The following is a 26,883-nucleotide window of genomic DNA, read 5'->3' as shown; positions in this document are numbered from 1 at the left end:
ATGCAGGCTGGCACTTTAATCTAGGCACTCAGTCCACAGGGCCTCTTCTTTAGCTCACACACACACAGGAGAAGTCAGAAGAAAGATACCGAAGATTGAATAGATTGCTTCTTTGCAGTCAATGTTAAGTTGTGTTGAACCAAGATCCAAGAGCTCTTTAATGTATAAATTAGCAAGACCTCTTCCTTTCTTTTCTCTTCTTTCCTGATCATTGTCTCCATTTCTGTACTTCTGTCTTGTTTACGCTGCCTCCCTGTCTCTCTTTCTTTCTCTTGACCTCCCTTTCCCCCTCTCTGTTCTTTTGCATTTTGTATGATTAATTGGTGACTTTGATCATCCGCACACATATGCACCAGCCCATGCAGAGTGAATTTAGCTTGACAAGAACCTTTTCCTTTCATATTTTAGATTGCAGCTTCCCCCGTGGTCCTTGATAGGTTGGCTGTGGGTTTGGGTGGTTTTTGTTGGCAGTTTTACTTCTACAGTATGTAGAAGTACAAGTGTAATACTTCAGTGTTTCACAAAGTGGAATACTTTATATTTTGTAAAGCACTTGATACATGCAGATTACTTACCATTTGGAAGCTGGCCCCAACATTGAAATGAGGTCATAAATACCTATTGCTGAATTGGAAGAAGCAGGTTGGGAACTACAATCCCAGCTGTAGGGTTTTCAGTATTTTTATATATGTGCTCCCACTGATTTATCTAGTGGATTAAATTACATTTACCTGGTATCTTTCAGTTCATGTCATGATTTATTTTGTAGTTTTTCATGTATGCCATTACCTACGCATTGTCAGATACCTTAAAAGTATTTGCTCGGTGTGGCTGTGTTTGTCTTTGTGTGGCTTTGCATGCTGTGTGTGTATGTGAAAGTGCATGTATGAGAGAGGAATAGTTATTGAGGGAGCTGTTAATGTAATGTAATAGTTGTGTGTTTCAGTGCTACACTGTTTGATTACAGCCTGTCTGCGTGCCTGTGTGTGTGAATTTCACAGTGCTTGATTGTTGAGTGTGTGCGTGTGATGTAGCGAGCAGGCCGTTAATGTGGTGTGTTTCAGTGATAAAGTGTTTGAATGTATTGCCATCTAGAGGCATGTAGCAGAGTCTCCACGCTCCTATAAAATCTGCCAGCGCCAGATGCTGCTATTGACAATGTGCATATGTTAACCGCTTTATAGGCCACATGCCTCACATATTTCACTGGCTTTTAAGGTAGAGAGATCTCTCATTCCTGCTCACTTAATCTGTCTCTCCCTTTTGCCACATCTATCTTTTTTTTCTCGCCCGCTTTAGCTTTCTCCCCTCTTTTTCTACTTAACTCAATCTCTTCATGTCTTACTCTTTCTCTCACCCCCTTCCTCTGTCTCACCTTCTTTTATTTGCTTCATCAGTTATTAACTTACTCACCTCTTACTTTTTCTCTTTTAACTCTCTGCCCTACATTACTCTACTGACACATACTTTTTTTTATTCCACTGTCTTTTTTTCCTTTGTCTCCATTTCTCTCTCCCACCACCCGTTTCTCTTTCTATCTCTTCCCATCCTTTCCCCACCCTTTCTCGCTCTGTGCCTCCCTCCCTCTGTCTACTGAGAAGTGCTGTGATTTGCAGGAGGATTTAGCTTGTGTCTAGGTGTCTAGGGGCTTATTAATCCTATTTTACTGTGGATGAAAAATATGTTGGCTTCCAGACATGAAAACAGTGAATACATGCATTCTGGTTCATCCTTGGTGCCAAGCTACGGTGATTTGTCTGGGTTTTCATTTGACTCAGTTTGAATCTGAGTCTTTTTGATCCCTTTGACGCTGCATTGAAGTGGGTTACCAGTTAATCTCTTTACATATGCTCGGTTATGTGAAAGCATACAGTCCTGAACAGACAATTTTAACTGCAGACTCAACTCTTGAAAGAAGTGTAATCTCCTGTGTTGTATATCCACACAAATATGTTCACACACACACTGAAAAACATCACTCTCATACCTGCTTCAAAGCGCACAGTCATAAACAAACACAAAATCAAATAGGCAATGCTACATCCTGGAGCCTGGTGCTCCCAGACTACCATGTCATCGCACGCTAGGGCCTTTTGAAACAACAGTGTGTCTCTTATCAATTAGTAAATGGTGTTCCCTCTATATCACACACACGCATACACACTGCCCCTGTGTCTGCCAGGGTGTTGGGCTAGGTCCCACTGCCTAAAGCTACTGGCAGACATCCTGTGCCTGTGTCTGTTTGTGTATGTGATATGAAAGGGTGCATGTGTGACATAAACACACAATCTGGAAGCTTTGAATTCACCCATAAGGGACAGCTGTCTGCCTGCCAGTCTCTCTCTCTCTCTCTCAGTCTCTGCCACTTTTCTGGTGTCTGCTTTCCACAGCAGAGGATGTATGTTGAAATGTTGATATGGCAAATCCCAAGTTATGTCATCTTAGCTTGCTATTGTTACAACGCTCCTTTTCATTCCATGTTTTAATGAGTAATGCTCTGGTTTTTATTCATGCAGGATTTGTTTGTGTAACTAATTTTGTCTCTCCCGTCTCTTGCTTTGGCTCTCTACCCGCTTTCATGTTAGCCTTTATGTATCTGCCATTTTTTTTCCTTCTTAATGCCTGACCAATTATTCCGTTGTCTTCACCCAACCATGTCTTGACCCCACTATTCTTCTTCCCTGTTATCTCTTTCTCCAACCTTTTCTCTCATGATGTTACCTTTTTATCTCCTATCTTTTTATATCACACACTGCTCTTTTTGTCTCTCTCAGGATTCACAGCTAGAGGCAATAGTCTATGGTCTTGAACCATACAGTCAGTACAGTCTACGAATAGAAGCTTTGAATCGGGCAGGTAGGTTGAATTTTTTTGAGAAACTAATTTAAAAGATGATTTAGACCAGCTACTATACACCCCCAATGAATCTGTCCTGTAACTTTTCAGGCAGTGTGACCAGTCCGTGGGTGGACATTAGGACCCTGGAGGCTTCTCCAGCCGGCGTGCCTAACTTCACAGTGGAGCAGAGAGAGCAGGGCAGGGCGTTACTGCTCAGCTGGGATCCACCACAGTCTCCAAATGGAGTCATCATGGTACATCGATACACATAAGAAAATCACTGAGCATATACCAAATGGTGTGGTCCACCTAAGATAAGATGCAATAGTAACAAGGTAGTTGCGGCAATATAGCATACATAGACCCACATGTGAAAGTCCACAAGACCCCCAGAAACATGAAGCACAATATTTCAGTGTAGTTTATATGTGCACAACTTCACATATGTTTTGGTGTATGCTACATGTGCAACCTGCAACCAAAGTCAGTGCTGTTCGCATGTCCTACTTAAACCCATATGTTTCATATTTGTCTTTAAATTTCTCTTCTTTCTCTTGTCTCCTTTTGCAGATGTATAACTTGTACAGTGAGGGGAACCTAGAGTTCAGTGGTTTGTCACGTAGTTTCCTTTTTCGGCGTTTGGAGCCATGGACCGTTTATACGCTGACTCTTGAAGCTTGTACCTCAGCAGGCTGCACACGCACCCCTCCTCAGCGCATTGCCACAGCAGCAGCACCACCTGCTTCCCAGTCTCCCCCTAGGCCTCTCTTTGTTGGCTCAGACCAGGTGTCACTTACCTGGGGCCCTCCTTCTCAACCCAACGGGCCAATTAAAGAATATTTCTTACTTGGGAGGCGTTTGGAAGAAGAAGGGAGTGGGAGAAGTAAAGAAGAGGATATTGAAAGGGGGAAAGTAGGTGAAACTCTTAAAATGTCTAAATTTAGAGTCAATCTGACCAGTTGTAGGAGGGCTTGGTAGAATATACTAGAGGTCCCAGTTTATAAAAACTTGCTTTATGTCCTGTTTTTTTATTTATATATATTTAAAAAATATCTCAGTTTACGAGGTTAACAATTAAAATTGCATTAATATTGTGCTACCAACAGATCCTCTTCAGAGAAGCATCCCCACGACTGGCTGAAACCTACTCCTATACAGTATATGGTTTGCGTCCATGGACACAGTATGAGTTCAGTGTCTGTACTTATAACCCAGCTGGGCACACTTGCAGCCCTTGGGTAACTGTAATGACCAGACAAGCCCCCCCTCGTGGCTTAGCCCCCCCAACAGTGAGTCATCTCCAGGGCCGGCCCAGTGAGGTAGTGGTGTCCTGGACTCCTCCTTTGGAGCCTAATGGAGTACTTCAGTCTTACAGGATTAAGAGAAACAACGTCAGTTTCTCTTTCAGTTTTGACCCCACTGTTCTCAGCTACACAGATGGGGACCTCCTGCCTTTTTCAGCATACAGGTATTGCTTTTTTTGTTTGTTTTTTGTAGCCATACTATTTTGTAGTTTCTGGTTAACAACTTTATAAATGTGAGGCCCAAACTTTAATTTTATTTTGCTTTTGTCCACAGCTACTCAGTCATAGCCTGCACGTCTGAGGGATGTATCACCAGTCCTCATACAAACATCACAACTCTAGAGGCTCCTCCTGCCATAGTGGAAGCTCCCAGAGTGGACAAAATCACATTCAATAGTATGCATGTTTCCTGGAGTAAACCACTGACACAGAATGGAGAGGTGACTCAATATGTGCTGAAACTTAACAATGAACAGGTTTATCGTGGAAGAGACCTAAATAGAGTGTTATCAGGCCTGCAGCCACATACATCATATACACTGGTTCTGCTGGCTTGTACTAGTGGTGGATGTACTGCCAGTCTCACAATGTCCACTTCAACAGAGGAAGCTCCTCCCACTGGCCTGTCTGCCCCGACACTTAAGGTTGTGTGTTTATCTTTGACTTGTATTTAAAACCTTTATTGCCAGCATTTATTTTCTGCTAGCGTTGGTTATTTTCTATTTTATAAATTGAATTATTTACCAAATATTAAGCACAACTGGGGAATCTGCTTGATGTGCTTTTATGTTTCATTTGAAGGTTACTGGCCCAGAGTCAGTGGAGATTAGCTGGAGACCACCAGAGCACCCTAATGGCATCATCACAGGGTACGAACTCCGCCGAGATGGAGAAGTTATCTATGTTGGCACGGAGACGCATTACCACGACTTCATACTTTTGCCAAGCGTGGAATACAATTATGTTGTCAGGGCCAACAACAGCAGAGGCGCTGTGAGCAGCACAGTAGCCACTGCAAAGACGCATCCATCAGCTCCGTCTGGTGTGGGTCTCCCAACATTAACACCTGTAGGACCAAACCAGGCAAGTCGTCATTTATTTAGTCATTGTGAGTGAAGCTGAATCAAGATCTTGTTAATGAAAGTTTTTTATGCTGTTCTTTATCTTACTAGGTGAGAGTAGAGTGGCAACCTCCAGCCCGTCCTAATGGAGACCTAGTGAGTTACACTGTTTATCAAAGAGATCCAGTCCAGCTCAGCATCATCAGCAGTGATTTCACTCCACAAGATAGTGCCTTCTCAGAAAGACACACTATTCTTCATGGGCTGGCTCCTTACCACAGGTCAGTCAGTCTCCACTACTCTCCAACCTTTAGGCAATAAAACACATTTATTTATTATTATAACTGTGTGTTTTTAGATAAAGTTTGACAGGTAGCTATATATGCTCAGTGTAGCTTTTGCTGGTGTTATAGTTCTTTGTTTCCCAAACTGGTTGCAGAAATGTTTAGCAACTCAGTTTGACATTTCAATGGACAATGCTAACAGTAAAACTGTTAGCAATGAAAAAAAAAACAACAAACATTTCCAAAACTGAGGGAATCATGTACAACCAATTAATCGCTACAAGGAACAGTTTCACTTGGTTTTACTTTTAAAAAAAAAGAAGAAGAAGAATTTAAAATTCTAAGAATCTATTATGTTTATTTGAGTCTCTATATTATTATTTACGTTCACATGGACAATTAAGCGTACAAAGTACAAAACAAAAAACTTGTACGGTGTAATGTGAAATGGACAGAATCAGTGATGGTGGCTTTTCAAAGCAGGAAATCAAAAAAAAGAAAAGAAAGAAAGTCAACTTTTAACATTTTGACAACAGTGTGGACCTACCATTGTACTATGTATTCCTGGGTAAGGGTGCATGTGCAGTTGGCTGGCTATTTCTGTGTACACATAATGTGTGTGAACCCACAGGACTCAAACCATGTGAGCTCATCAGCCTTTTCTATATGACGTCTCCATGTTAATGTTCTGTTTGTCCCCTGTTTCTATTTTCTATTTGTGGGCAGGTATGAGGTGAGGGTGGAAGCTTGCACAGAACTAGGTTGTTCCTCCAGTGACTGGTCATCTATACTCACGCTGGAGGCTCCCCCTACTGGTCAGACAGCACCATTGTTAGACCTTCAACCTGACAAAGACACCAAACTACAGACCAGCTTTCTACTCACCTGGTCCCCTCCAGCTCAGCCAAATGGTAGAATCCTGTATTATGAGGTGTACCGCAGACTGGATAGCCCCACGGCCACCCACAACAGTGATGCAGCAACAGCTGTTTACAGGAATTCCTCTACTACGTGGAAAGATAATGGACTCCACCCATACACTGTATACCAGTACCAGGTATATTATTTGTTTTGGGTAGAAAAGAAGGTTTGAAAGTGTTGACAGTAGACATTAGTAGCCACTAGAATCACAAACATAAAGTATCTTTTAACATTTTCAAATGTTTTTTTTAAATATAGAGGTTGAAGGCTTGATTCTGCAGAGCATGAGTACCCTGCTTTTTGTCTTCTGCACAAGTCAGATCACACACACGCACACATAAAGCAAAAAGACCACTCTCATGCATCAACTGGTATGACATCCATATACTCGAACAATCGCAGACACACAAACACACGAGTAATCAGACAGGTGTTAAATGGAGTGGTCCATATTCATGCTGTTGTGCTCGTGCATTGGTACACTAATTGACAGGTTAGCCCTTTGGAAGCAACAATAACATTAGCATTCCTGCCTGTCAGACATATGAGCTGAGGCCAGAGGACCGGTGTAATTGATTGAGTTTGCCTGATTGTAGCACCGTCTTTATTTACGAGGGTCCTAATTTATGACATGAGGAGGGAGGGAAGGAGGAGCTTTGGGAGATGACGAGCGGGCAACAGAGCCATTAATCACTGGGCCCTCTGAGCACCCCACTTCCTGATTACCAGCCAGCCAATCGAATTAACTGTTAGCCTCCTTGGTAACAGAGCTTGTACTGGAAAGACCTTTTAATGGTGACCGCTACACGTCCCCTGAGGATTTTCCTCTGGGGAATTGGGGTGCATGAACAATGCGGCGTTGAGTATTGGTGAAGTCATGTGTTTTTTGTTTGGGATTTTTTCTGTCCACGTAAACATAAGTGAGTGTCTCAGAGTGCATAGAAACTGTAAACATTTATAGATATTTCATCTCACCATGCGTTTCTCTGTTTTTCTAAGCACTAAGTGATGTTTTCTTAGTCAGTGTATTGATCTGTCTTTCTGTACACACTGTACCACTTACCTGCTTGTTTGTTTTACTCTCTGTCTGCCCGACTTTATTTAGCTGTTATGTTGTGTCTGTTACCGGGACCTCATCCTTTCGCTCTGTGTTTCAGGCGTACACAAGGACAAGTCAATTCAGTTTAGCACACCACAGCACAGAGAGAGAAATCATATTAGGCTAATTACACTGGGTCATAAGCTTCTATTGACAGCTTTATGCTTGGTTTTAATTACTGCCCACTTTCACACAACTTAGCCCCTTCACCTCAACTAGATGCACCCGCCAAGTAGTACCGTCAGCCTATCAGAGCACAAAGTTTGATTCCGCAGTCCAGCCGTCCAATAAAAAGGCTGGAATACTATCTGGAAGTTTCCTGAAGTCGTTTGTTGCCATGGTGGCTCATTTGCTGCCACGGAAACTAACAGGGTATATTTTTATTTTTTGTCTAATAAACCAAATCATGGCCCAATGGAAGAGGGGAGGACAAGAGAGGAGAGGAAGCAGTAAAAAGTCTGTAGATGATATAGGGACAAGGAGATTAGTTCTATCTTTTAGCAGTGGATCAAGGGCAAGGTGATCTGGGCTGACTTTAGCTGTGAACTTTTTCCTCCATTCTGTCTATGTGGCACAAACATTTTAATCAAACCACAAAAAACATGCATCTCATTGAAGCTTACACTGTGTTGCTACCAGGGTAGGGAAAAGATGGTTGTTGCTGGGTAGAAGTATTTTATTGCTGCAGTTCATAATTTCTTATGGCAGCAGTAGCAAATTTGATTTATACCATCTCAAGCAACAAGTCATGTGACAGTTCCTGCGCAGGATCTAAAAATGCTGCTAAGAAAATTCATTTAGCTGATGCTATTGCTCTTTTTTTCAGCCTGTTTAAGTGTGCTTTCTTTGTTCCAAATCCAAATTTTTATAACAGTAAGGGTAAATGTGACTGGCCACAGGTAACACCGTTGCAGTAAAGAACATGCAAGGCCATAATTAATGTACAGTAGAGAACTAATTACTTCTCAGTTCCCCTCTGTACGCTATTAAAATTTTACAACAGCACATACATTTGTTCATTTACAGTAATAATACTTAGGAACTATTCATATTTACATATATAGATACATACATATATGCTTTAGGATTTGTATATGCAACATTTATCCAATTAAAGTTTCTTTATCTTTCAGTTTCAAACAAACAAAACCCAAAGAAAGAAACAAAAAAAGCGACATTTTACAACTTCAACCTAAAGCGCTCTGTCTATGCAAGATAGCATGGGTGCTGTGTAGGAGTAAAGTCAGTTTCAGTCCACTTCTGGGCAGTTTCTCTTTTTTCATCAGTATCAAAGGATTTGTAACACATAAACACATAGAGTAGCAGTATGTCAATAACCTAAATAAACATGATCTACTATTGTGTTTCTGTCTTTTTAAAAGATATTTGGACTTTCATTGCATTTTTCTACATATTTAGTGTATTGTTTTCAAATTCGGAGAACATATATCTAAATATGTTTTTTGAAAATGAAGTTTACATATGGCTGCATTTTCTAATGAGTTTGTTGATTCAAAAATATAACCACTGAGCTACACGTTTTGTGTCACTTATAATAACCATGTTTTATCTAAAAACATGCAGTTTAATTGCAAGAGGAAATTAAACTCACATGAAAAGTTTTGATATTCTTGAGAAATCTGTTAGCAGAGCAGGTGATGAAAGCCCAGAAGTTTGCTCTAACATATATTGTGTGTCGTGGGAAATAAGTACAATCTAAACATAATCTTATCTGTAGAACTAAACATATCTGTATCTATATACAAAAGAGCACCAAGTTTAAATTTCTCCTGATTCCTCTGTTTGCTACCCTGCATCTTGCCCACCTTTCATCCTATCTTCCTTCCCCCCTGATCCCCAGTCGCTCCATCCTCCATTCTTCCTTCCTCTCTCCATCTTGGTCCATCTGTGCTGTCACTTAGATCAATCAGTCTGATTGATCACGGCCTAATTGACTATTATTGAGGTTAATTCAACTCGTAACACCCCTGCATGCACATGCATGCACATGCATGCACGCAGAAATCTTGCAATCATACCCACAAACAAAAAACCCACACGCACAGACACACACTTTCAACACTAAAGCTCAGACCCATCCATCTGCCTTCTGCACTACTTCTGACAGGCTACAGATGACTTACACATGCAAATCTCCACCCTGCCTGACCCTGTGCTGTGTACACCTTCTAATTATACCCAAAACAACCACACAAATAAGATTACTCTATGGTGTGTGTGTGTGTGTGTGTGTGTGTGTGTGTGTGTGTGTGTGTGTGTGTGTGTGTGTGTGTGTGTGTGTGTGTGTGTGACTCCTTGATGAAGGTGAAAAGTAATTGTCATGCAGATATGTTAGTGGTGAGTTGCATGGTGAAAAGGTTTTGCTCTGACTGCTGATGGTAGTTTTGATGGATGGTCCAGTGAATTGATGTATAACTTTCTGTTGGTCTGGCGAATACTGGGTAATTAAGAGAAGCCGTCTTCATCATGAAGAGTTCATAAAATGCATCTGAAATCCTAATGTTTAGGGTAAATAGTCTGTATCACATGTTCTCATTTGCTTTTATACATCAGTTATTGACTTGTGCTTGCATAATGTGCAAACTGAAAAGTTACCACATAACTGATAAATGTGTGGTCTTATCTGACAGGTGTGGGCAGTTAATTCAGCTGGTTATTCAGCCAGTCCATGGGTGAGTGGAAGAACAGGGCCTGCCCCACCTCAGGGTGTAGGACCCCCTATTTTTCTGCACGTTTCAGCAACGTCAGCTGTAGTGGACATCCATGCTCCTGCCCAACCCAATGGGATTATTAGTCTTTACAGAGTGTTCTCTCTGGACCACAACAACCACACTCTGGTAAAGAGTCTTCTACTATATTCAGTAATACACTTAATAATAACTTGTCCTTGTTATGTTAACTTAAACACATTTTACCCCTCACTGTCCTTTCCCTGTAGCTCTCAGAGGGTACATTGCATCCGCAGACACTCCACGATTTACATCCCTATACCCAGTACTGGGTAGGAGTGGAGGCCTGTACTTGCTATCAGGTAATAATACTAAATGTAGGGTAGGCATTATACTCAGGGTCTATACAACTATACTCGGTCATTAAAGTTGAATACTATCTGGTAATATGTGGTATCTTTGTTGATAGTCTGTGCAGAGTTTGGATGTTCTCTCTCTGTCTCTGTCAACTGCAGACCAAAGATATGCTTGGGTTTTGGTTAATAAAGGATTCTAAATTGGCTGTAGGCTTGAGTGTTTGTCTGTCTCATTGTGTTAGCCCTGCAACAGATTGGCGACCTGTCCAGGGTGTACCCTGCCTCTTGCCCTGTGACAGCTGGGATAGGTACAAGTCCCTGTTGCCAACCTGATTTAGATAACTGGAAGAAAATGGATGGGAAATATTTATGATTCCCTCACCTATTGATCAAATTTCAAATGCCGATTCAAATACTTAAATTTATTTTGCTGATTGCAAGTCATTCCCGAGTATTGTAGTTGCAAGTGAGGCCATATTTTTTAACACTTTTAAAATCTCTTCTTTGTAAACCATCATCAGTGCTGTAGCCGTGGTCCGCTGAGTGAGCTCCACACTCTTGCTGCTCCCCCAGCCCACCAGCCTCCTCCTCGCCTTGTCACCGTGACCTCCCGCTCTGTTCAGATGGAATGGGATGAGCCTTTGTCGCCCAATGGACTCATCGAAAGGTAGGAGAAAATCTTGAATTACATTTTGTTCTTGAAAAGTGGCTTGAGTCAACTGAAGTTGTGATGTAGCACTATATAAATAAAAATTAACCAAATGGATTTGACTTAAATAAACCTGTACTTCCTTCCTTACTTATTTGAAAAGTGCACATACAAACTAAAAGAAAGAAAGCCTATCATCTTGCTTTCACTTGCACTCCTTTACTCTTTGTACCCAGCTGTGAGCTTCACCTCAGATCGCCTTGCCCTCAGCCCTCCCAGCCTATACCCCTACCTTGTATTGAAGGACCAACAGAAATCAGTTTTTTTGGTAAAAAGCAGAGCTACAATGTTACAGGTGAATATAAAGAAATATCAAGCGCCAGTGCCACTGAAAAGTAAGACATACAGTAAGAAAGAATAGTAAAATCAACGTTAGGTGATTTAAAATAATAGTTTTTATTCTGTAAGTCTTGATTATGATGGGATAACTGTTTTTGAAACGTTTTTCTGCTTTATGAGTTTTCTGTGACAAACACAATTAAACTGCGCAGGTCTCGAGCCGTACTCCACATATGAGCTCAGAGCTGCCTGCTTTAATAACATGGGCAGCACTGCCTCCAACTGGACTACTGTCCACACGCTCAGTGAAGGTAACACATTTATTACTGCCTCAGCAGTCAGTAATATCTAGTTTTAAGAATGATAAAAAACACATTCAGATTTTCTCTTACCATCATTCTTTCTCCCTTCAGCCCCCCAGTATGTATCCCCCTTCTCAGTAGACAGTAACCTGACTGTTATTTGGCTGGACTGGACTGGGTCTTTCTCCCTGAACGGATACCTGAAGGAGTACAGTGTGACTGAGAGCCAGCTGAGGATCTATACTGGCTTCTACAGCTATCTCCATGTTCCACGCATCTCACAGAAAAGTAAGAGAAACATACAGCATACATAACACAACATGTGCACTTAGAGAAAAAATAACTAAAGCAAGCAGTAAACTCTATAAATCTTGTAAAAAAATTTAATATAGAATAAACAGCTTTAAAAAAAAAACTTACTAATGCATTTTGGTTGAAACTAAAAAGCTCTCATGTTTTCCCGTCCAATTAATTTAAATAGTTTTAAGCTCACTTACAAATTTTAGTTGACGGGCCTTTGATTAGAGTAAGTATGCTGAAAAAACTTTGAGAACTGAATAAGCTTCAATTTTAAATCTCTTTCTGTTTTAGTTTGGTCCTTTGTATGAATGTTTCTCACCCACTCCGATTTTATTTGAGTTGCATATTGTAATTAGCCCTGCAGGGGACAGAGAGCCTGGTTACCATCATCTATACATGCTTATTTTCCCACCTCATTGTAACCCAGAGTTATTTTCTTTTTTGTCTTTCTCTCTCTGTTCCTCTAAGCTCTGTCATTTCAGGTGACTTGTACCACAAACAGTGGCAGCGCCAGCACTCCCACCATCAGATATAGCCCAGCCACAGGCCTTGGTAACACACGCACGCACGCACGCACGCACGCACGCACACACACACACACACACACACACATTCTTCAATGATTCAGAATCTTGTTGTCTCTCAGGTTCTGATGTTGTGAAGAAAATATATATATTAAAAATACAGATAAATCTAGAAAGCTAATTTAATAATAACTTATTCATGTTGTTTTCTTTGTGCAGCTCCTCTTGACCCTGTAGACAGTGGTAAACAGGGTGTGAGCATGTCAGCCACGCCGGTCTACTCTGAACTGTGGTTCATCCTGCTGTTAGCCCTACTGGGTCTATTTTTGCTAGCCATAGTGCTGGGCTTAGTGCTACAAAGGTAAATGTGATTCTTGTAAAAGGTTTAGGGCAGCATTAGCACAGAATTTATTCTTCTCTCTTGTGAAATTCAAAGTGCACTAAAATGTACAAGTTAGCATAACTTGTGCAAATAAAACACAGCACGCTTCCTGCAAACAGAATGTATTTTCTGAAACTCCCTTACAGAGCCTTGAGGAAGAATCCATCAGCCAGAGAGCGCCCTCCGCTGGTTATGCTTCAGAAGACAAGAAAAGCTGGGGGAGAGACTTACATGGTGAGAAAAGGACAGGAGATGCAGCACAAAAACATAAAACGCAATTGAGAAAGAAAAAATGACCTAAAGTTTGGAATACGTAAGAGGAAAAAGCAAAGAAGTAAATGAAAGATTAAAAAAAAATTAGGTTAAAAGGGTTAAAAACCCAGGAACTATAAATTCAGTTTCTTAACAGGTTATCCAACTTATGGTTCTCTGGGTCTGGAGTGTATCCCAGTTGTCATAGGGCAAGAGGCGGGGTCCTCACCTGAACAGGTCACCAGTGCATCACAGGGCCAGCAGAGAAATAGAACCACAGACTCTCACAGCTAATTTTGAATGACCAGCAAACATGCCTGTAGACCGGTAAATTTGGTCCACAGTAGGTGATTCATCCATCAACATGAACATTTTGTAAAGAAATACAGACAACAAAGAACAGATAAGCACAATACCGTATAATTGCACTTTTACCCCAGAAAAACTTCACTTTTGCTTTTTGCTGTGCTGACCACTCTGAAAATGGTTTTGGGTTTTTTGTTTTACATACATGCAACTCACGTTTCATTGGTTGTGACTTTAGCACTAGATCCAAACAAACATGTGTTTCATAAAGACGACTAACCATTTTTATCCACTGCTCTGTTGTTTTGGTTATTCGTTGTAATTATTTTTAAACCTTAATGTTTTCCATCATAATACTTTAATTTCTTTCTCCATTCTCTGTCAACCTTTCTTCCTTTATTTTTTGCTATTTATCTTCTCTGCTTTCACTTCTTTCTGTACTTCTCTGCATATACGCTCTGTTTCCCTCCCTCTGTCTCTCTATGTATCTCCCTCTCAGAGACCCTGTCCTGAGCTGTGCTCTAAGCATCACTCCGGCTCTGTGCTCCTCCCTGATCTTCCCACAGTAAGATTATTTTCTGTTCTTGCTCTCAAAGCCTTAAATGTTTATCTTACTGTCCCCCTACAGTTTGACACTGTAGCAGACTGTGTTGAGATCAGCAGCGTTATACTTAAAAGCTACACTGTGTACACTGAGGTATGGGATGCTTGATTTAAAAAGGATGCCTGTTTTGCGTATGTCCGCCTTGCTTGTGTAAGCATGCTTTGTGTGTGTGTGTTTGTGTGTGCATGCATGTTACACACTGTCATATGACAGTGGTTGGCTTGTTGTGGTGTGTGAAGGTCTCTTCATCTGTCCTCAGTACAATGTTGACTTTCTTACAATGATCATTGAAAAAAAAATTTCAGCAAAGAAGGTAAATCAGCAACTGAATATTGTGTCATAGTGTCTCTTAATGGTTTTATGGCTCCAGTAAAATTACACCTACAGCAACTATTCAGCCATGCAAACCCATGCCATGAAGCTTATGCCAATTCTTTCTGCTGATGTTAATGCCAGAGGTGGGGAACTTTGCGTACTCTATCACTGAGTTGCTCCAGTTCTTTAACACTTCCACTGCAATAATACCACTGACAGCTTCTAATGTCTAAGAGGGAAGAAATTTCACAAACTGACTTGTTGCAATGGTGGCATCCTGTTACAGTAAGATGCTGAAATTGAGAAAACTCTTAGAATAACAAATTATTTCAAAAATCTTTATAAAGGCAGATTGCAAGGTTAGGTGCCTGATTTTATACACTTCTGAAAATGGGACTGAAAGCAACCTAATTCAAAAATTAAGAGGTCTGGCACAATATTTTTGGCTATATGGTGTAATACCAACAAACTTTCATGTGTTTATTCCTCCCACAATAAACATATTCAGCTGACCTAATTTCACTCCTTGTTTTTGCTGCTGTGGCTCCTAATCAAAAAGAAATCCATACCATTGAATATTAGATCTAGAAGTATTCTCTAAGTATGTGATTTGTATAAAAGGCTTTAAACCCCCAAATCAGCCTCTGAATAAAACTCTACTCCTCAGGGTCTGACAGACACAAAGATAGTGAGCAGCAACTCACAGTTCAGCCCCATCTCTGTCCTGCGGGTTCCCAGCCAAGCAGACCTCAGCCAGGCCTACTCCCAGCATTCCTTGCACCGCAGTGTAAGTCAGCTAATTGACAGGAAGTCAATGATGATGGAGGAAGGAAGCTGGGACAACCCACTGGCACACGATTCTGGACTGGTGAGTATGGAGTTATGTTTATTATGAATTTCATTTGTTAACTACAAGTACAGAAGAGAGTAGTGATGACAATACAAACATTTATGCTAATTATTCACCAGCCTCCTCCTCTTTTATTATAAAGTCATGAGAATTTACAATATTATGTGTTTAAAGTTTTCATTAGTATCATTGCCTAGAAAATATATGATAAGACTTTAATAAAGTTGCTTTGGGATTGTGGGTTTGACTTGCTCAATTCCTAGATGGATGCAGAATCAGTGAAATTGTACCAGAAAACAGAAATATGGACAGCTGAAAATTGCTGTTTTCATGCTTACTTTATTGTTTCTCTGATTGTTTTCCCCTCTTCTTTGATTCAGACCTAAATTTTGCGATCTTGTGTGGTTTTTTTCAGTATGTGGAGGAAGATGAGCTTGTGGATGCCATCAAGGCCTTAAGTTCTGTGAAAAAGGAGCGCACCATGTTCACTGACACTCATCTTTAAGACCTGTCAGGTTTCACAGTTGCCATTCAGACCTAGTTGTAAAACAAACTAGTAAAACACTGTTACATGCTATTTGCACAGGCGGTGCTAAATATGATCTACTCAATTTAAGCTATAAGTTAAACAACACATGTATTATGAGGTATTAATTAAAGCATCATCATAAACTTTCTGTCACTTTGTTAGGTATACCTTTTCAACTTCTCATTAACTCACTAAATATTTAATCAGGCAATCATATGGCAACAGTCAATGCATTTAGACACGTAGACACAGACAAGATGAGCTGCTGAAGTTCAAACTAGCATCAGAATGTGGAAGAAAGGGGATTTAGGTTAGAATGAATGTGGCATGGTTGTTAGTGCCAGACCAGCTGGTCTGAGTGTTGCAAAAACTGCTGATTTACTTGGATTTTTTTCACAAAATCATCTTTAGGGTTTCCAGAGAATGGTCTAAAAAAAAAAAAAAGAGTGAAAAACTGTGAAAAATTTATATTTTCTGTTTTTCAGACCAATGTCAGTTGTCTGGGCAAAAATCCCTTGTTGATCGTAGAGATCAGAGGAGAGTGGCCAGGCTGTTTTGAGCTGATAGGAAGACGAGAGATACTCAAATAACTTCTCATTACAGTCAGTGTATGTAGAAGAACATCTCTGGTGCCTCTCCTGTCAGCTAAGAATAGGAAACTGAGGCTACTCATCACAGTTGGTTAATTGAAGATTGGCAAGTGTTGCCTGATCTGATGAGTCTGGATTCCTGTTGCAATGGTAGGGTGAGAATTAAGTGTAAATAACATTAAAGTATAGATCCATCCTGCATTGTAACAGTGGTTCAGACTGCAGGTGGTGCTGGTGTAATAATGTGGGGGGAATTTTCTTGACACATATTTTCTTGGGATATTTTCTGGGCCCGTTTACCAATTTAGCATAATGTAAATGACAGCCTACCTGAGTATTGTTGCTGACTCAGCAAGTCACAAAGCTCAAATCATTTCAAACTGTTTTCTTGAACATCAGAGGGAGTTCACTGTACTCAAATGGCCTCCACAGTCACTGATCTCAGTCCAGTAGATCATCTTTGGGGTGTGGCAAAAAATAAGAGTCACATCATGGCTGTGCAGCAGACAAATCTGCAACAACATTGTGTTTTGCTATCATGTCAATATGGACCAAAATCTCTTAGGAATGATTCCAGCGCCTTGTTAAATCTATGCCACGAAGAGTTAATGTAGTTCTAAAAGCAAAAGCGGGTTCCACTCATTACTCGTAAGGTGTACCTAATGAAGCAGCCAGTGAGTGGATATAAGTAATATATATTAATATTCTGACAAATTTCAGGTTCAGAGTTGTAAACAGAAAACCAAACATAATGTGGGAAAGAGAATATAATACAAGTATAATACAAGTATAATAAGTATAATTTTAGCCCACTTTGTTTGTGACTTGAATACAGTTCACATATGGACACAGTCAGCAGTGACATAAAATCGGTCATTATTCCGAGTCTGTTCGTGATTGTTATCCAGTGTGTAGTATCAGACCATGCTTATATAACGGTCCAGAAGAGCCCTTAAAGGACTGTTTTGATTGTATTATGATACACTGTTTGCCAACTGTTAGAGGTTTAGTCGTTTTTGAAAAGTGCAGATTTACTTTAGCAGGTTTACCACCTGAGACCACCATAGAAATGAATGTTAATTAATCTGAGTCTATTCTTCGTCAACCAGTAATTATGCCTAGTAAGCTTTCACAGTATAGGAGCTGTAGTTGTAATGAGAAACATGGGCTTGATGTAGTTTTATTATAAAAAAAAATGCCAACTGTTTTTTTTTAATGTGTTGAATGTGGCTGGGAATCACAGATGTGCCGTCTGATTGTTGCGATTATGCGAACTTGAAAGCTCAGTCTGAAATTCGGTGTGTGTGCCGTTCAGTGCAATTTCAGTTTTGAGGAAGTGGCAGTAATGTAGTCAAGTCTTTCTTAGCTGTAAGTCAAGATACACTTTTGGGTTTCAAAGTGCATTCGTCTGGATTCTGTGTTATTTGTGGCTTTTGGTCATTTTCATCCTGCTATTAAGAAGATCAAAGTAAAAGTGGCAATTTAATTGTTTAGTTGGCTTTTTTTAATGCAGAAATGAAACATCACTTATATTAGATTGAACATAGAGACAGTATTTATTAATAAGAGGTGTTGGCTTTCTGTGTAATATTGATGAGTTTGATGTTTTGTGTACAATATTGAAGCCTATTGTATTATTACAAAATTATTTTTCTTCTTTTTTTACATGATGACAGTATTATTTATGATTGTTGTATTTACAAAAGTCTTATTTATAGATGATTAATTTGTCTGTGGTTGTGTTTTTATCTGGTAAATGATAAATTTGACTATCAAAAAAATATTCTTCTTGTGTTCTTGCCTCTCATTTTCTTTAAGGTTTTTTTTTTTTGCCATAAATAAAGCATTCTTGTGTCAAGCAAATTATGAACCAATCTTTTAAAGAGTCAGACCTCTTGTAGCATTTAAAGGATCCACAAATGTACCAGATTAATCTTCAAGCTAATGAGGTCTAAATATTAATAAAATAATGTAGAAATACATACAAGTTCCAAAAAGCAAAATAGCTTGCTTATAAATAATCCTTAAAATGTACGTAGCACTTTAAATGTGCCTCAGTTGCTGTTTACACACAGTATTAACGATGGTTAAATACTACTGGATGTTACATAATGAATGAAGTCACTCTATTAAAAGGGGCTCCATGGTGATCTAGCTGAAATGTAGATTTAGGAATCCTCTTTTCTGCTGAGTTAGTATAACACAGAATTGTGCCACCAGCTGCACAGGGACTCAGTTACCACACACACAGAGTCAAAAACACAAGCACAAATACACACAGGGCCGGTGTCTCCATCAAAACTATGCAGCAGTAATTTAGTTTTGCTCCTGCGTCCCTTGAGGGGACATCAAGGCAAGTTTGAAATTAACAAAGTGGCAGTAACAAGCATGCCCTCGCTCAAGGACACCAATCTGACAAGGGCACTTCTAAAACATTCACAGCCACATTCACAGCTATTGTCAGCCACAGAGTAGGGGGGAGAGGCTGTGAAAAGAGCTTGTGGAGTGATTGTAAGGGACAGTATGGCCCTGAGCTACACACACACACACACACACAGACACACTCAGGGTTTTATTAAACTCATAAATCACAATGACGACAGACGCCATTGCAGAGAGGAGACCGTCTGAACGGGAAGGTTAGTGAAATGAGCGGGAGACACACATACACACCTTTGTGACACTCAGACAAAACAACAATTGCGCACTCTTAGTTATCCATGCAAACCTTACCCAGACGTGACTGACTTACGATGTATAGTATTAAAAAGAAATAGCGTCAAAATTTTAAGTGGTAAAACTAAATAATAAATTCACTTTCCTTTCAAGGATCTCATCATTTTTGTACATTTAGGAAAATCAAATCCTAAAAAAAACACCCAAACAGCATTTGTTATAAGATTAATCCTGATATCGCTTTGATGATATCTGCCCAGAAATCTCGACTGAAATGGTTCAAGACCGATGAAACATGATTTGTATGCACTGATAAATAAAGTAAATTGTAATAAAAAGGTATGTTTCTATCTAAATATAAATGTAAATTATGTAAATAGTTGAATATTTTTTAAGAATAACAATGTGAACTTATAAAAATGAAAAAAAAATCTGTAATTTTAAGAAAGAAGTAAAACATGCTGAGTATAATCAGACGTTTTAGTGAACACAGTGGTAGTTTCAATTGCACGAACAATGTGACTCTACAGCAACTTAATATTCGATCATTACTCAATGCAGTGGTAAATAATATCGCGTAATGCATACACAATGTAGAAAACAAGAATGCACAAGCCTTTTTAAATAAACAGATATGTATTTCTTTGAGCTCATTAGCATCTGGCTGCCATATAATGTAAACATAGCCAGGGGAGGTTAAGGAGCAACAGATAAGAGACACTGCAGAAGATAAACAAATAACTATGTGCAGAAATACTCATTTAACTCCATGTTTCTATAGAAAATAAACATTAGCAGGTTACTGTAACATTAGTCTTCATAGCGCAAATGCAAATGATGTTAGGTCCGATAGCATGATTATATTAATATAGGCCTTATGTTTGTATGAACAGCGTATACATCAACACACCATTAGACAAATCAATGCATCCGCATCAGGATTTTGTTCTGATTACACGTCCACATTTCACACACTTAATGTATCAAAATGTTACATCTTTGTACAAGCCGTTAGCACACGGTCAGTTCTGTTGTCATTCAGAAATGATTACCAATGAAACATGTTACATTACTGCTGCTTTTGGAAAAGTGTGATTAATATTTCAGGACATGGCTATGCTAATTAAGGTCGTCACTCACAGATATTTTTTGTTTCCAACCCTATATGGTATGCTTAAAACTAAAAGTACAAGTTACATTTTAAAAAAATATATAAAATCCACCATCTTGGGAGGAAGTTTCGACTTTCCGATCTTAATGCATGTGAGGGTTATGTGCAATGTAGTCTGCTAATGTAATGCTATGTTAAGTGCCCATGTATCAGCCACAACATCCGGACATTTACTGTTCTCAGTGTTGTAATGTTTATATGTTGCCAGTGCTGGCTAAAGACAGTGTGATGAAGAGCTGAAAGACTTTAAAACAGTTCACCTACTTTTTTCATATTCAAGATCTCTTTGTTTCCCTGGAACAAATTGGGGAATTTTTTTTTTAAAAAAAGCAACTACAGCATAATAAACATCAGTATCACTGTCGATCCAGAATTTCACAGTACACTCATCGGTAAATCCCTAATTACTTAATATTTAATGCCACTCTTTACATCTATTTTATCCCGCTGTAAAATCATAACACAATTCTAGCCAACAGCGATGTGGGCAGGTCTGTAATGTGCCTCCACAATGAGCTCCGTCTTCACAAGCATTTGGTCACAATTTTTTTTCAATTAAAACACATTAACGGACTGATAACCGCCAAACAAGTTACATAAGGCACTGCAACAGTCATTCAACACAACACACATTTTATACCTGTTTCAAAGGGAGTAAAGTGATGTAGTGTAGGTCCTTGTTTTAGCATGAGTGTAGTGTGAAAATAAAAAAATAAATAATTAGAGTGATCTCGCACAGGCACCACTGTGAAAATAATAATAATGATAAAGCAGGAACACAAACGGTTCCTCTTACTTGTGAACTATAACAACAAGCTGACAATAAAATGTGTTCTTTCTCTCTGTTGAGACAAGAAGAACTTGACTATCTATACCACAAAATACTAAAAAAGACATTTGCTTTTACTATTTTGTGTAAATATAATTTTTTTTAGCTTCGAGCACTGAATTATCTTCTTTGAATTCCACATATAGATCGACTAATAAAATACCTCACATTTTTTAACATTGAAGTCCAACGCTTCACACAACTGTTTCAATTTTTGTCTTGTTTGAGGATCAAAGAGCCTGTTGAACTGCAATTAGCATAAAAGGAGATTAACAGTGTAACTTGACTGGAACTAACGGGTAAAACTGTGCCAGCTGAAGTGAAAAGCAGGCACTCATCCACACGGGGGTTCGACGTTTTTGCAGGCCGTTATCCACGTAGATTTCAGTTTGAATCGCCCGGGAACCACTGTTGCATAGTACTGAGCTGTCGTATCGCAAACTCTGTAAAGTTGTATCGCCTGCTTGAACTGCTCGCTCTCTATTGGCTTTTTAGTGTTGTTGCTTTAACAACAATAACTACTGTGTCCCAAAGTATTCTAGGATCCAAGTATCTGCCTAGAATTCTAGTGAAGGTAACACATTTAAGGTAAGTAAAAATCGATTGCACGACAAATTGCACATAGTGTCAGAGATGCTTGATATAATCATGGCCTCTGGTTCGGGGTCTGATCAATTCCACTGCTCTAGTGCTGAACGGATCAGTCAGCCAATCAGGTGATCAATCACCAAATGGGGTCTAGTTTTACTGATTTGTTCCCTTTTTATACCATTATAAGTGAAATAGTTTGTGATAGGTAACATGTTATGACACTGTTTTAGACTAAAACATCTAAAATGACTTATATGATAATAGAAGTAACTGTTAGTTACAGATATGAAGACAGATCAGTTTCGATCAGGTTCTGAACAAAGTAATGCATACCTGATATAGGTTATTAGAAACACTTTGAAATATCTTGGTAAATGGTTAGTTACTGTTAGTGCTGTGGTATGTTATTAATGTTAATTAGTTCATGTTTTCACATTTAGAAGTGACCGACCACTCCTTCAACCGTACCTTGTCAAACAGACTTTTGTCCTGTTCTTGTAGTGGCTGTGTGTTCCTTAAGATGTTGAGTGAGCAACATCATAAAAGGAAGAAAAAACACATTTTTCTTTCCAGGACTGAGCCAGCAAACGATCTGATTCATAGCTAAAACTTAAAGTGCTAACAAGATTATCAGCAATCTGTTAAGACAGCCTAAAATAAACACAAACAGAGACAGGAGAAGCATCACTGGCACCTGGCAGATTTTTACAAGTGTGAGTAATCTAAGAAAAAAAAGAAAAGCATTCCTGCCCTGACAGTGATGTTAGCGTTGGGATGTTGTATATTTATGTTGCGCTCAGTATAACATGGCAGCACTCCTGTTGTGTGGGATTTGAAGAGAAACGAACATCCTGAACCATACTTTAACAAGGCTGTTGTGGAGGCGGAAAGGGCCGTCGCTGCTTTTTTGCTTCGTGTTCCTCTTTTGCTCTTAAATTCTGTTATCGTGATCACCTAGAGGGTGTACCTCTACAAGATAACTTCCACTGAGAGCAAGAGAAAAGGCGCCCTCACAGGCTGCTGTCCTGGCTGGATGGCTCAGGTACCAGCTTCCTGTGTCGTGGTGAGGTGGACAGTTTGGTGGGGGAAGGAGAGGCGTTTGAAGAAGAGTCGCTCCCACCGCCTTCTGATCCAGAGGGGACAGAGGCAAGGTGTGGAACTGGTGGAGCCCTCTTTCTCCCAAGAAAGCTTCCTTCCAGTACTCCTCTTTTCCTCACACCTCCATCAACCTTCACCGCGTCTCCTCCCGATGCAGGAGCCTCTCCTTCTTCTGACTGAGCATGTACCTTTCGCCTGACGTCACCTCCTGGAATTGGGCTGTCTGGAGGCTGCCGTGCAGATTCCTGACTGGATTCAGCTTTTGTGGCAGATACTCCAGACGCTCCAGCTGTTGTGTTACAGCTTGCAGTTGTGGTACGGGAAGCCCACAGCTCCAAGACTGAGGCTCTCCTCTCACTGTCTTCAGGCCCAAAGTCACAAAGAGAGCGGCGGGCATCAGGGGTCTGCCCTGTGCTGTCCAGGACACCTCGAGTCAGGCTGAAGTTCTGGAAGTCTCTATGAAAGCATGATAATATAGACAGTCACCGCTAGATAGATAATGGAACATAATGCAAACAGGGACAAGTCAGCATTTCCTGAACTTACATTAGTAGAGCATAATCAAATTACTATGTTATTGAAATGCCAAGCAAAGCGACTATAAAGCCAAGTGCTTCTGTTATTGTAAGGCACCACAAAGTTTCCATCTCTCCCTGCTCTGTCGTCAGCCAGAGCTCTTCTTTAGCGAAACACAGCATTGTGGGTGAAGAACAACTGATTTAGAAAGTGGTTAAATCGCACAAGAAAAACACTCAATCTTGCTTACTAGTCTCAATATTTGGGTTTTGTTTTGTGGGGGGGTTTAAGTTTTGAAATCCTAAAGTTATCACCTTAGTATACTCTTATTCGAACCCTTCTAGTATAAGTGTTTGATAAATGATATTTCACCGGTAGCTGTGGAAGGACTCAGTTCGACGAGCACGGGCCAGCAGGGGGCTCTCTCTGTAGGGTCGCACAGCTCCATATGTAGCCTGGGTCTCGGGAATGGGCTCCGGTGCCTGTAACTGCAGACTGATGACAGAAAAAGAAGAAGTCTTTTATGTTCATTCAAACACATCTTCTGATAATTCAGACGGCATATATAGGTTTGTAACCTCAATAAATTAGTGCTGTCTTTCTAACCTCGAACAGGACTCTCGGAGGCGTGTGTGGTGTAGCAGAGAGGGGGCGGGGCTAATGTTAGGTGTCGCACAGCGAGAGGTGCTCAGGTCGCACTGGTCCAACAGCTGGAGCAGCTCCTCCTCTGTAGGCCCACCTATATCTATCAGAAACAAGAGGAGCCTCGTATTAAAAACTTACTGTTTCATTAAAACAAACACAACATTCGCCTTCACATTTCTGGCTTTTCACTAATCTCTCTCCTTCCTCACCCTCTTTCTTCCTCTCTTCTCCTTTATTGGCGGTGTCCATCGCAGTGGTCAGGTCCCACATTTGGATGCTGCCATTGCCGTGACCTGTGAACAGATAACGGCGAGGTCGGGACCCCATTCGACTGGAGCCCTCACACTCCCGTACCATGAAGCAAGTGATGGTGGTCCCATCCACTGACTGCACTTCGCAGATCCTGAGACACAAATAAAAACGTTAAATGAAATTAAGCCACGCAACCACAAAGACAAAAACTCAGTCATTTACCGGTAGTACATTTTAAAAAGAAGTGCCAAGATCCTAAAGGGACATTTAATGAAAGAAAAAAAGTATCACGTATGTCAGATAATAGGAAACAAAGTCAGATAAAGGTCAGGGGAGCAGAGAGGCAGGGCATTGTACCTTTTCCCAGTTGATGAGAGCCTCACAAACAGTTTGTTGGTGATGGGGATCACCTTCTGGATAAAAACTTGCTGATCATCTCTCTCTCCAAAAGGACCTGAGAATAAAAAGCCACCTCAGTGATGTTAAGATACTGCACAAATACTGCAAAAGCCACTACGTAAGGTGGTTAATCACAATTAAAGTTTAGTTTATTTCAGTGTCACTCCATGGAGCTTCACCAACGTATAGATACATTTTCAGTTAAGGTTAATAACGATGATGATGATGACTGGTAACTCTAACTCTATTTGAAACTCTAATTTTGCACATGTTGGGATTTGTTGTTTATTTTATCAGTGGTGGATTAAAGAAGTTCATGTGTATTACAGTGCAAACACACTTTTTAACTCTCTCACCTATATCATTCCCAGAGCCGTAGCTCCCGTGACTCTCTGCTTCCTCCAGAGACAGAATCTTGAAGGAAGCTAGAGGGGTGGAGCCCGGCTGTGTGGAGATCATCCCTCTGAAGCGGGTTACTGTCCACGTCCGAACATGGTTGTTATCTGCACACACTGACAGACACAAATACACAACCACATAAGATGCAGGCAGCTGTTATCCTATAAAATCCTCTATAGCCCATGCATAGACAGGGATACTGCCTGCAACACCTTCCTCACCTGATACCAAATGTTTCTCAGACAGCATGATCTTTGTCACTGGGCTCCTGTGCACAGTGAAGGTCTGAAAGAGCTGGGGTCCTGAGCCTACTGTCTCTGGGTGTTGCACGATCACTCTCACTGCTCCACTACTAGTCCCATAGGCTATCTCGATCCAGTTCCCACTCACACCTGAGAGTAGGAGCAGTGGAAAAACAAAAAGCACAATATAAATATGTACAACTAAGTAACGGTAATTTTTCTGTGGGAAGAAAAACTTGCCCACTCACTGGTTTTAGGTGTGAGGTAGACAGACAGTGCAGTGATGGCGTCATTGGATGGGTCGTGATAAAGCTCGGTCACCAAAAGATCGTTGTCTTTCATCCTCAGAGGAAATTTTTGCATGTCTGAAAAGAAGAAGGTGGTTACATGTTAGCGTGTCTTTGTTGGGGTTTTATAAGCCCTTCACTGAATCATTCACTGACTCAGATCCTGGAATGAATCCTCTTAATAAATTTCAATCTTTTAGATGGGGGGTGGGGGAGGCCATGGTTGTTTTATAAGCATTTCATAGAGAATGATGAATGCATGAAGCAAAAAGACATCTGTGTTTATTAGAACTGTTCCAGAGAATTTTACTATTTTGGCTTTTTTTTATCTTACAGGTATTCATTTTTAATCTGCTTCAGTGCCTGAAATTTTGGATAGGCACAACAGTGATCATCATGGATCAAAGTTACCAAGTTGCTCCTGGTTTGAAGAGAAAAAGCAAGGGCAGTACTGCTTGGCTCACACAGAGAGGAACACCTCTGTCTGTGGCATTTGACAAGACATAAGAGTGATCACTTTACTCATGCACTTAATTTTAAGTTATGTAAATAGTCATTATGTTAAACCTGGTTTTGGTTACCCTCCGTTAATTATCACAAAAAAAATTAAATGTATCATTGTTTTGCAGCAGGGGCGTCCACTGGAATAAAAAAAAATCCATAAACTGTGTGACAGACAGAAAAAACATAAACCTGTGTGTGTACCTATGTAGTAGATAGAGCCATTGTTACAGCCCAGTAGCAGGAAGGATCCTGCAGTGTCACAACTGGTGATGGGAACCACATCTTGAACCTAACAAAAAAAAAAAGGGGAACTAAAAATCAGTTCAGTACTGGTGCATCTCACTAGGAAGCGAATCTAAGTTAAACAAATGCACAATTCAATTATTCAGTATATCATTTTTAATAAACACAAACAAGGAAAATCACAAGCACTCAGCCTTCTCTGTGTTTTACTCACATACGCTCTCCTACCTGCCAGTGTTGTGTGACAGCGTTCCACACTCCAACCTTTCCTGTATGACTGGTAGCCACCAGCTGGTTCCCGATAAAGAAGAGATCGTCAACAGGTACACCGAGACTGAAAATCCCTGGGGCAGCGCGTGGAGAGAATGAACTTTAACAAAGTTGTAGAAAGCCGGAAAACGTGAATGTAGACTAAAGGTGAAGTCAGAGATTGAAGGACGTTACGGGTGATACAAAATGGTATGTATGTATAACTATTTAAAAAATCTAGCCTAAAGCTTTAAAATGGGGGGAGGGTGTTTCTGTTTATTTGATTT

General features: G+C 40.2%; 2 protein-coding genes across 10 annotated transcripts in view; one reads left to right on the top strand and one right to left on the bottom strand.

Moving 5' to 3' along the window:
• Positions 1-20,657, top strand: part of ush2a (Usher syndrome 2A (autosomal recessive, mild)) — a 215,687-nt gene extending 195,030 nt beyond the window's left edge. For all 9 annotated transcript variants that reach the window (XM_085174318.1, XM_085173628.1, XM_085172926.1 and 6 more), the window contains 20 exons: positions 2,775-2,856; positions 2,947-3,092; positions 3,409-3,750; positions 3,945-4,306; positions 4,417-4,786; positions 4,944-5,225; positions 5,315-5,484; positions 6,214-6,544; positions 10,159-10,365; positions 10,467-10,559; positions 11,075-11,220; positions 11,439-11,557; positions 11,754-11,852; positions 11,955-12,131; positions 12,612-12,695; positions 12,887-13,028; positions 13,196-13,283; positions 14,107-14,172; positions 15,194-15,394; positions 15,792-20,657. In XM_085174318.1, coding sequence (XP_085030444.1) covers positions 2,775-2,856; positions 2,947-3,092; positions 3,409-3,750; positions 3,945-4,306; positions 4,417-4,786; positions 4,944-5,225; positions 5,315-5,484; positions 6,214-6,544; positions 10,159-10,365; positions 10,467-10,559; positions 11,075-11,220; positions 11,439-11,557; positions 11,754-11,852; positions 11,955-12,131; positions 12,612-12,695; positions 12,887-13,028; positions 13,196-13,283; positions 14,107-14,172; positions 15,194-15,394; positions 15,792-15,881 — 3,597 coding nt within the window. In that variant the 3' untranslated portion in view covers positions 15,882-20,657. The remainder of the gene's footprint in view (positions 1-2,774; positions 2,857-2,946; positions 3,093-3,408; positions 3,751-3,944; positions 4,307-4,416; positions 4,787-4,943; positions 5,226-5,314; positions 5,485-6,213; positions 6,545-10,158; positions 10,366-10,466; positions 10,560-11,074; positions 11,221-11,438; positions 11,558-11,753; positions 11,853-11,954; positions 12,132-12,611; positions 12,696-12,886; positions 13,029-13,195; positions 13,284-14,106; positions 14,173-15,193; positions 15,395-15,791) is intronic.
• The window catches only part of kctd3 (potassium channel tetramerization domain containing 3), an 18,423-nt gene continuing 9,194 nt past the window's right edge, over positions 17,655-26,883 (bottom strand). Inside the window, exons 10-19 of the mRNA XM_085176930.1 lie at positions 26,576-26,691; positions 26,306-26,393; positions 25,562-25,678; positions 25,293-25,463; positions 25,029-25,184; positions 24,631-24,727; positions 24,231-24,424; positions 23,983-24,121; positions 23,749-23,871; positions 17,655-23,316 (exon numbers count right to left, since the gene is read on the bottom strand). Coding sequence (XP_085033056.1) covers positions 22,773-23,316; positions 23,749-23,871; positions 23,983-24,121; positions 24,231-24,424; positions 24,631-24,727; positions 25,029-25,184; positions 25,293-25,463; positions 25,562-25,678; positions 26,306-26,393; positions 26,576-26,691 — 1,745 coding nt within the window. The 3' untranslated portion in view covers positions 17,655-22,772. The remainder of the gene's footprint in view (positions 23,317-23,748; positions 23,872-23,982; positions 24,122-24,230; positions 24,425-24,630; positions 24,728-25,028; positions 25,185-25,292; positions 25,464-25,561; positions 25,679-26,305; positions 26,394-26,575; positions 26,692-26,883) is intronic.

The sequence above is a fragment of the Neolamprologus multifasciatus genome, chromosome 1 (genome assembly GCF_963576455.1).
Source record: "Neolamprologus multifasciatus chromosome 1, fNeoMul1.2, whole genome shotgun sequence".
Taxonomy (NCBI): Eukaryota; Metazoa; Chordata; class Actinopteri; order Cichliformes; family Cichlidae; genus Neolamprologus; species Neolamprologus multifasciatus.
This window is presented reverse-complemented; position numbering and strand designations above follow the sequence as displayed.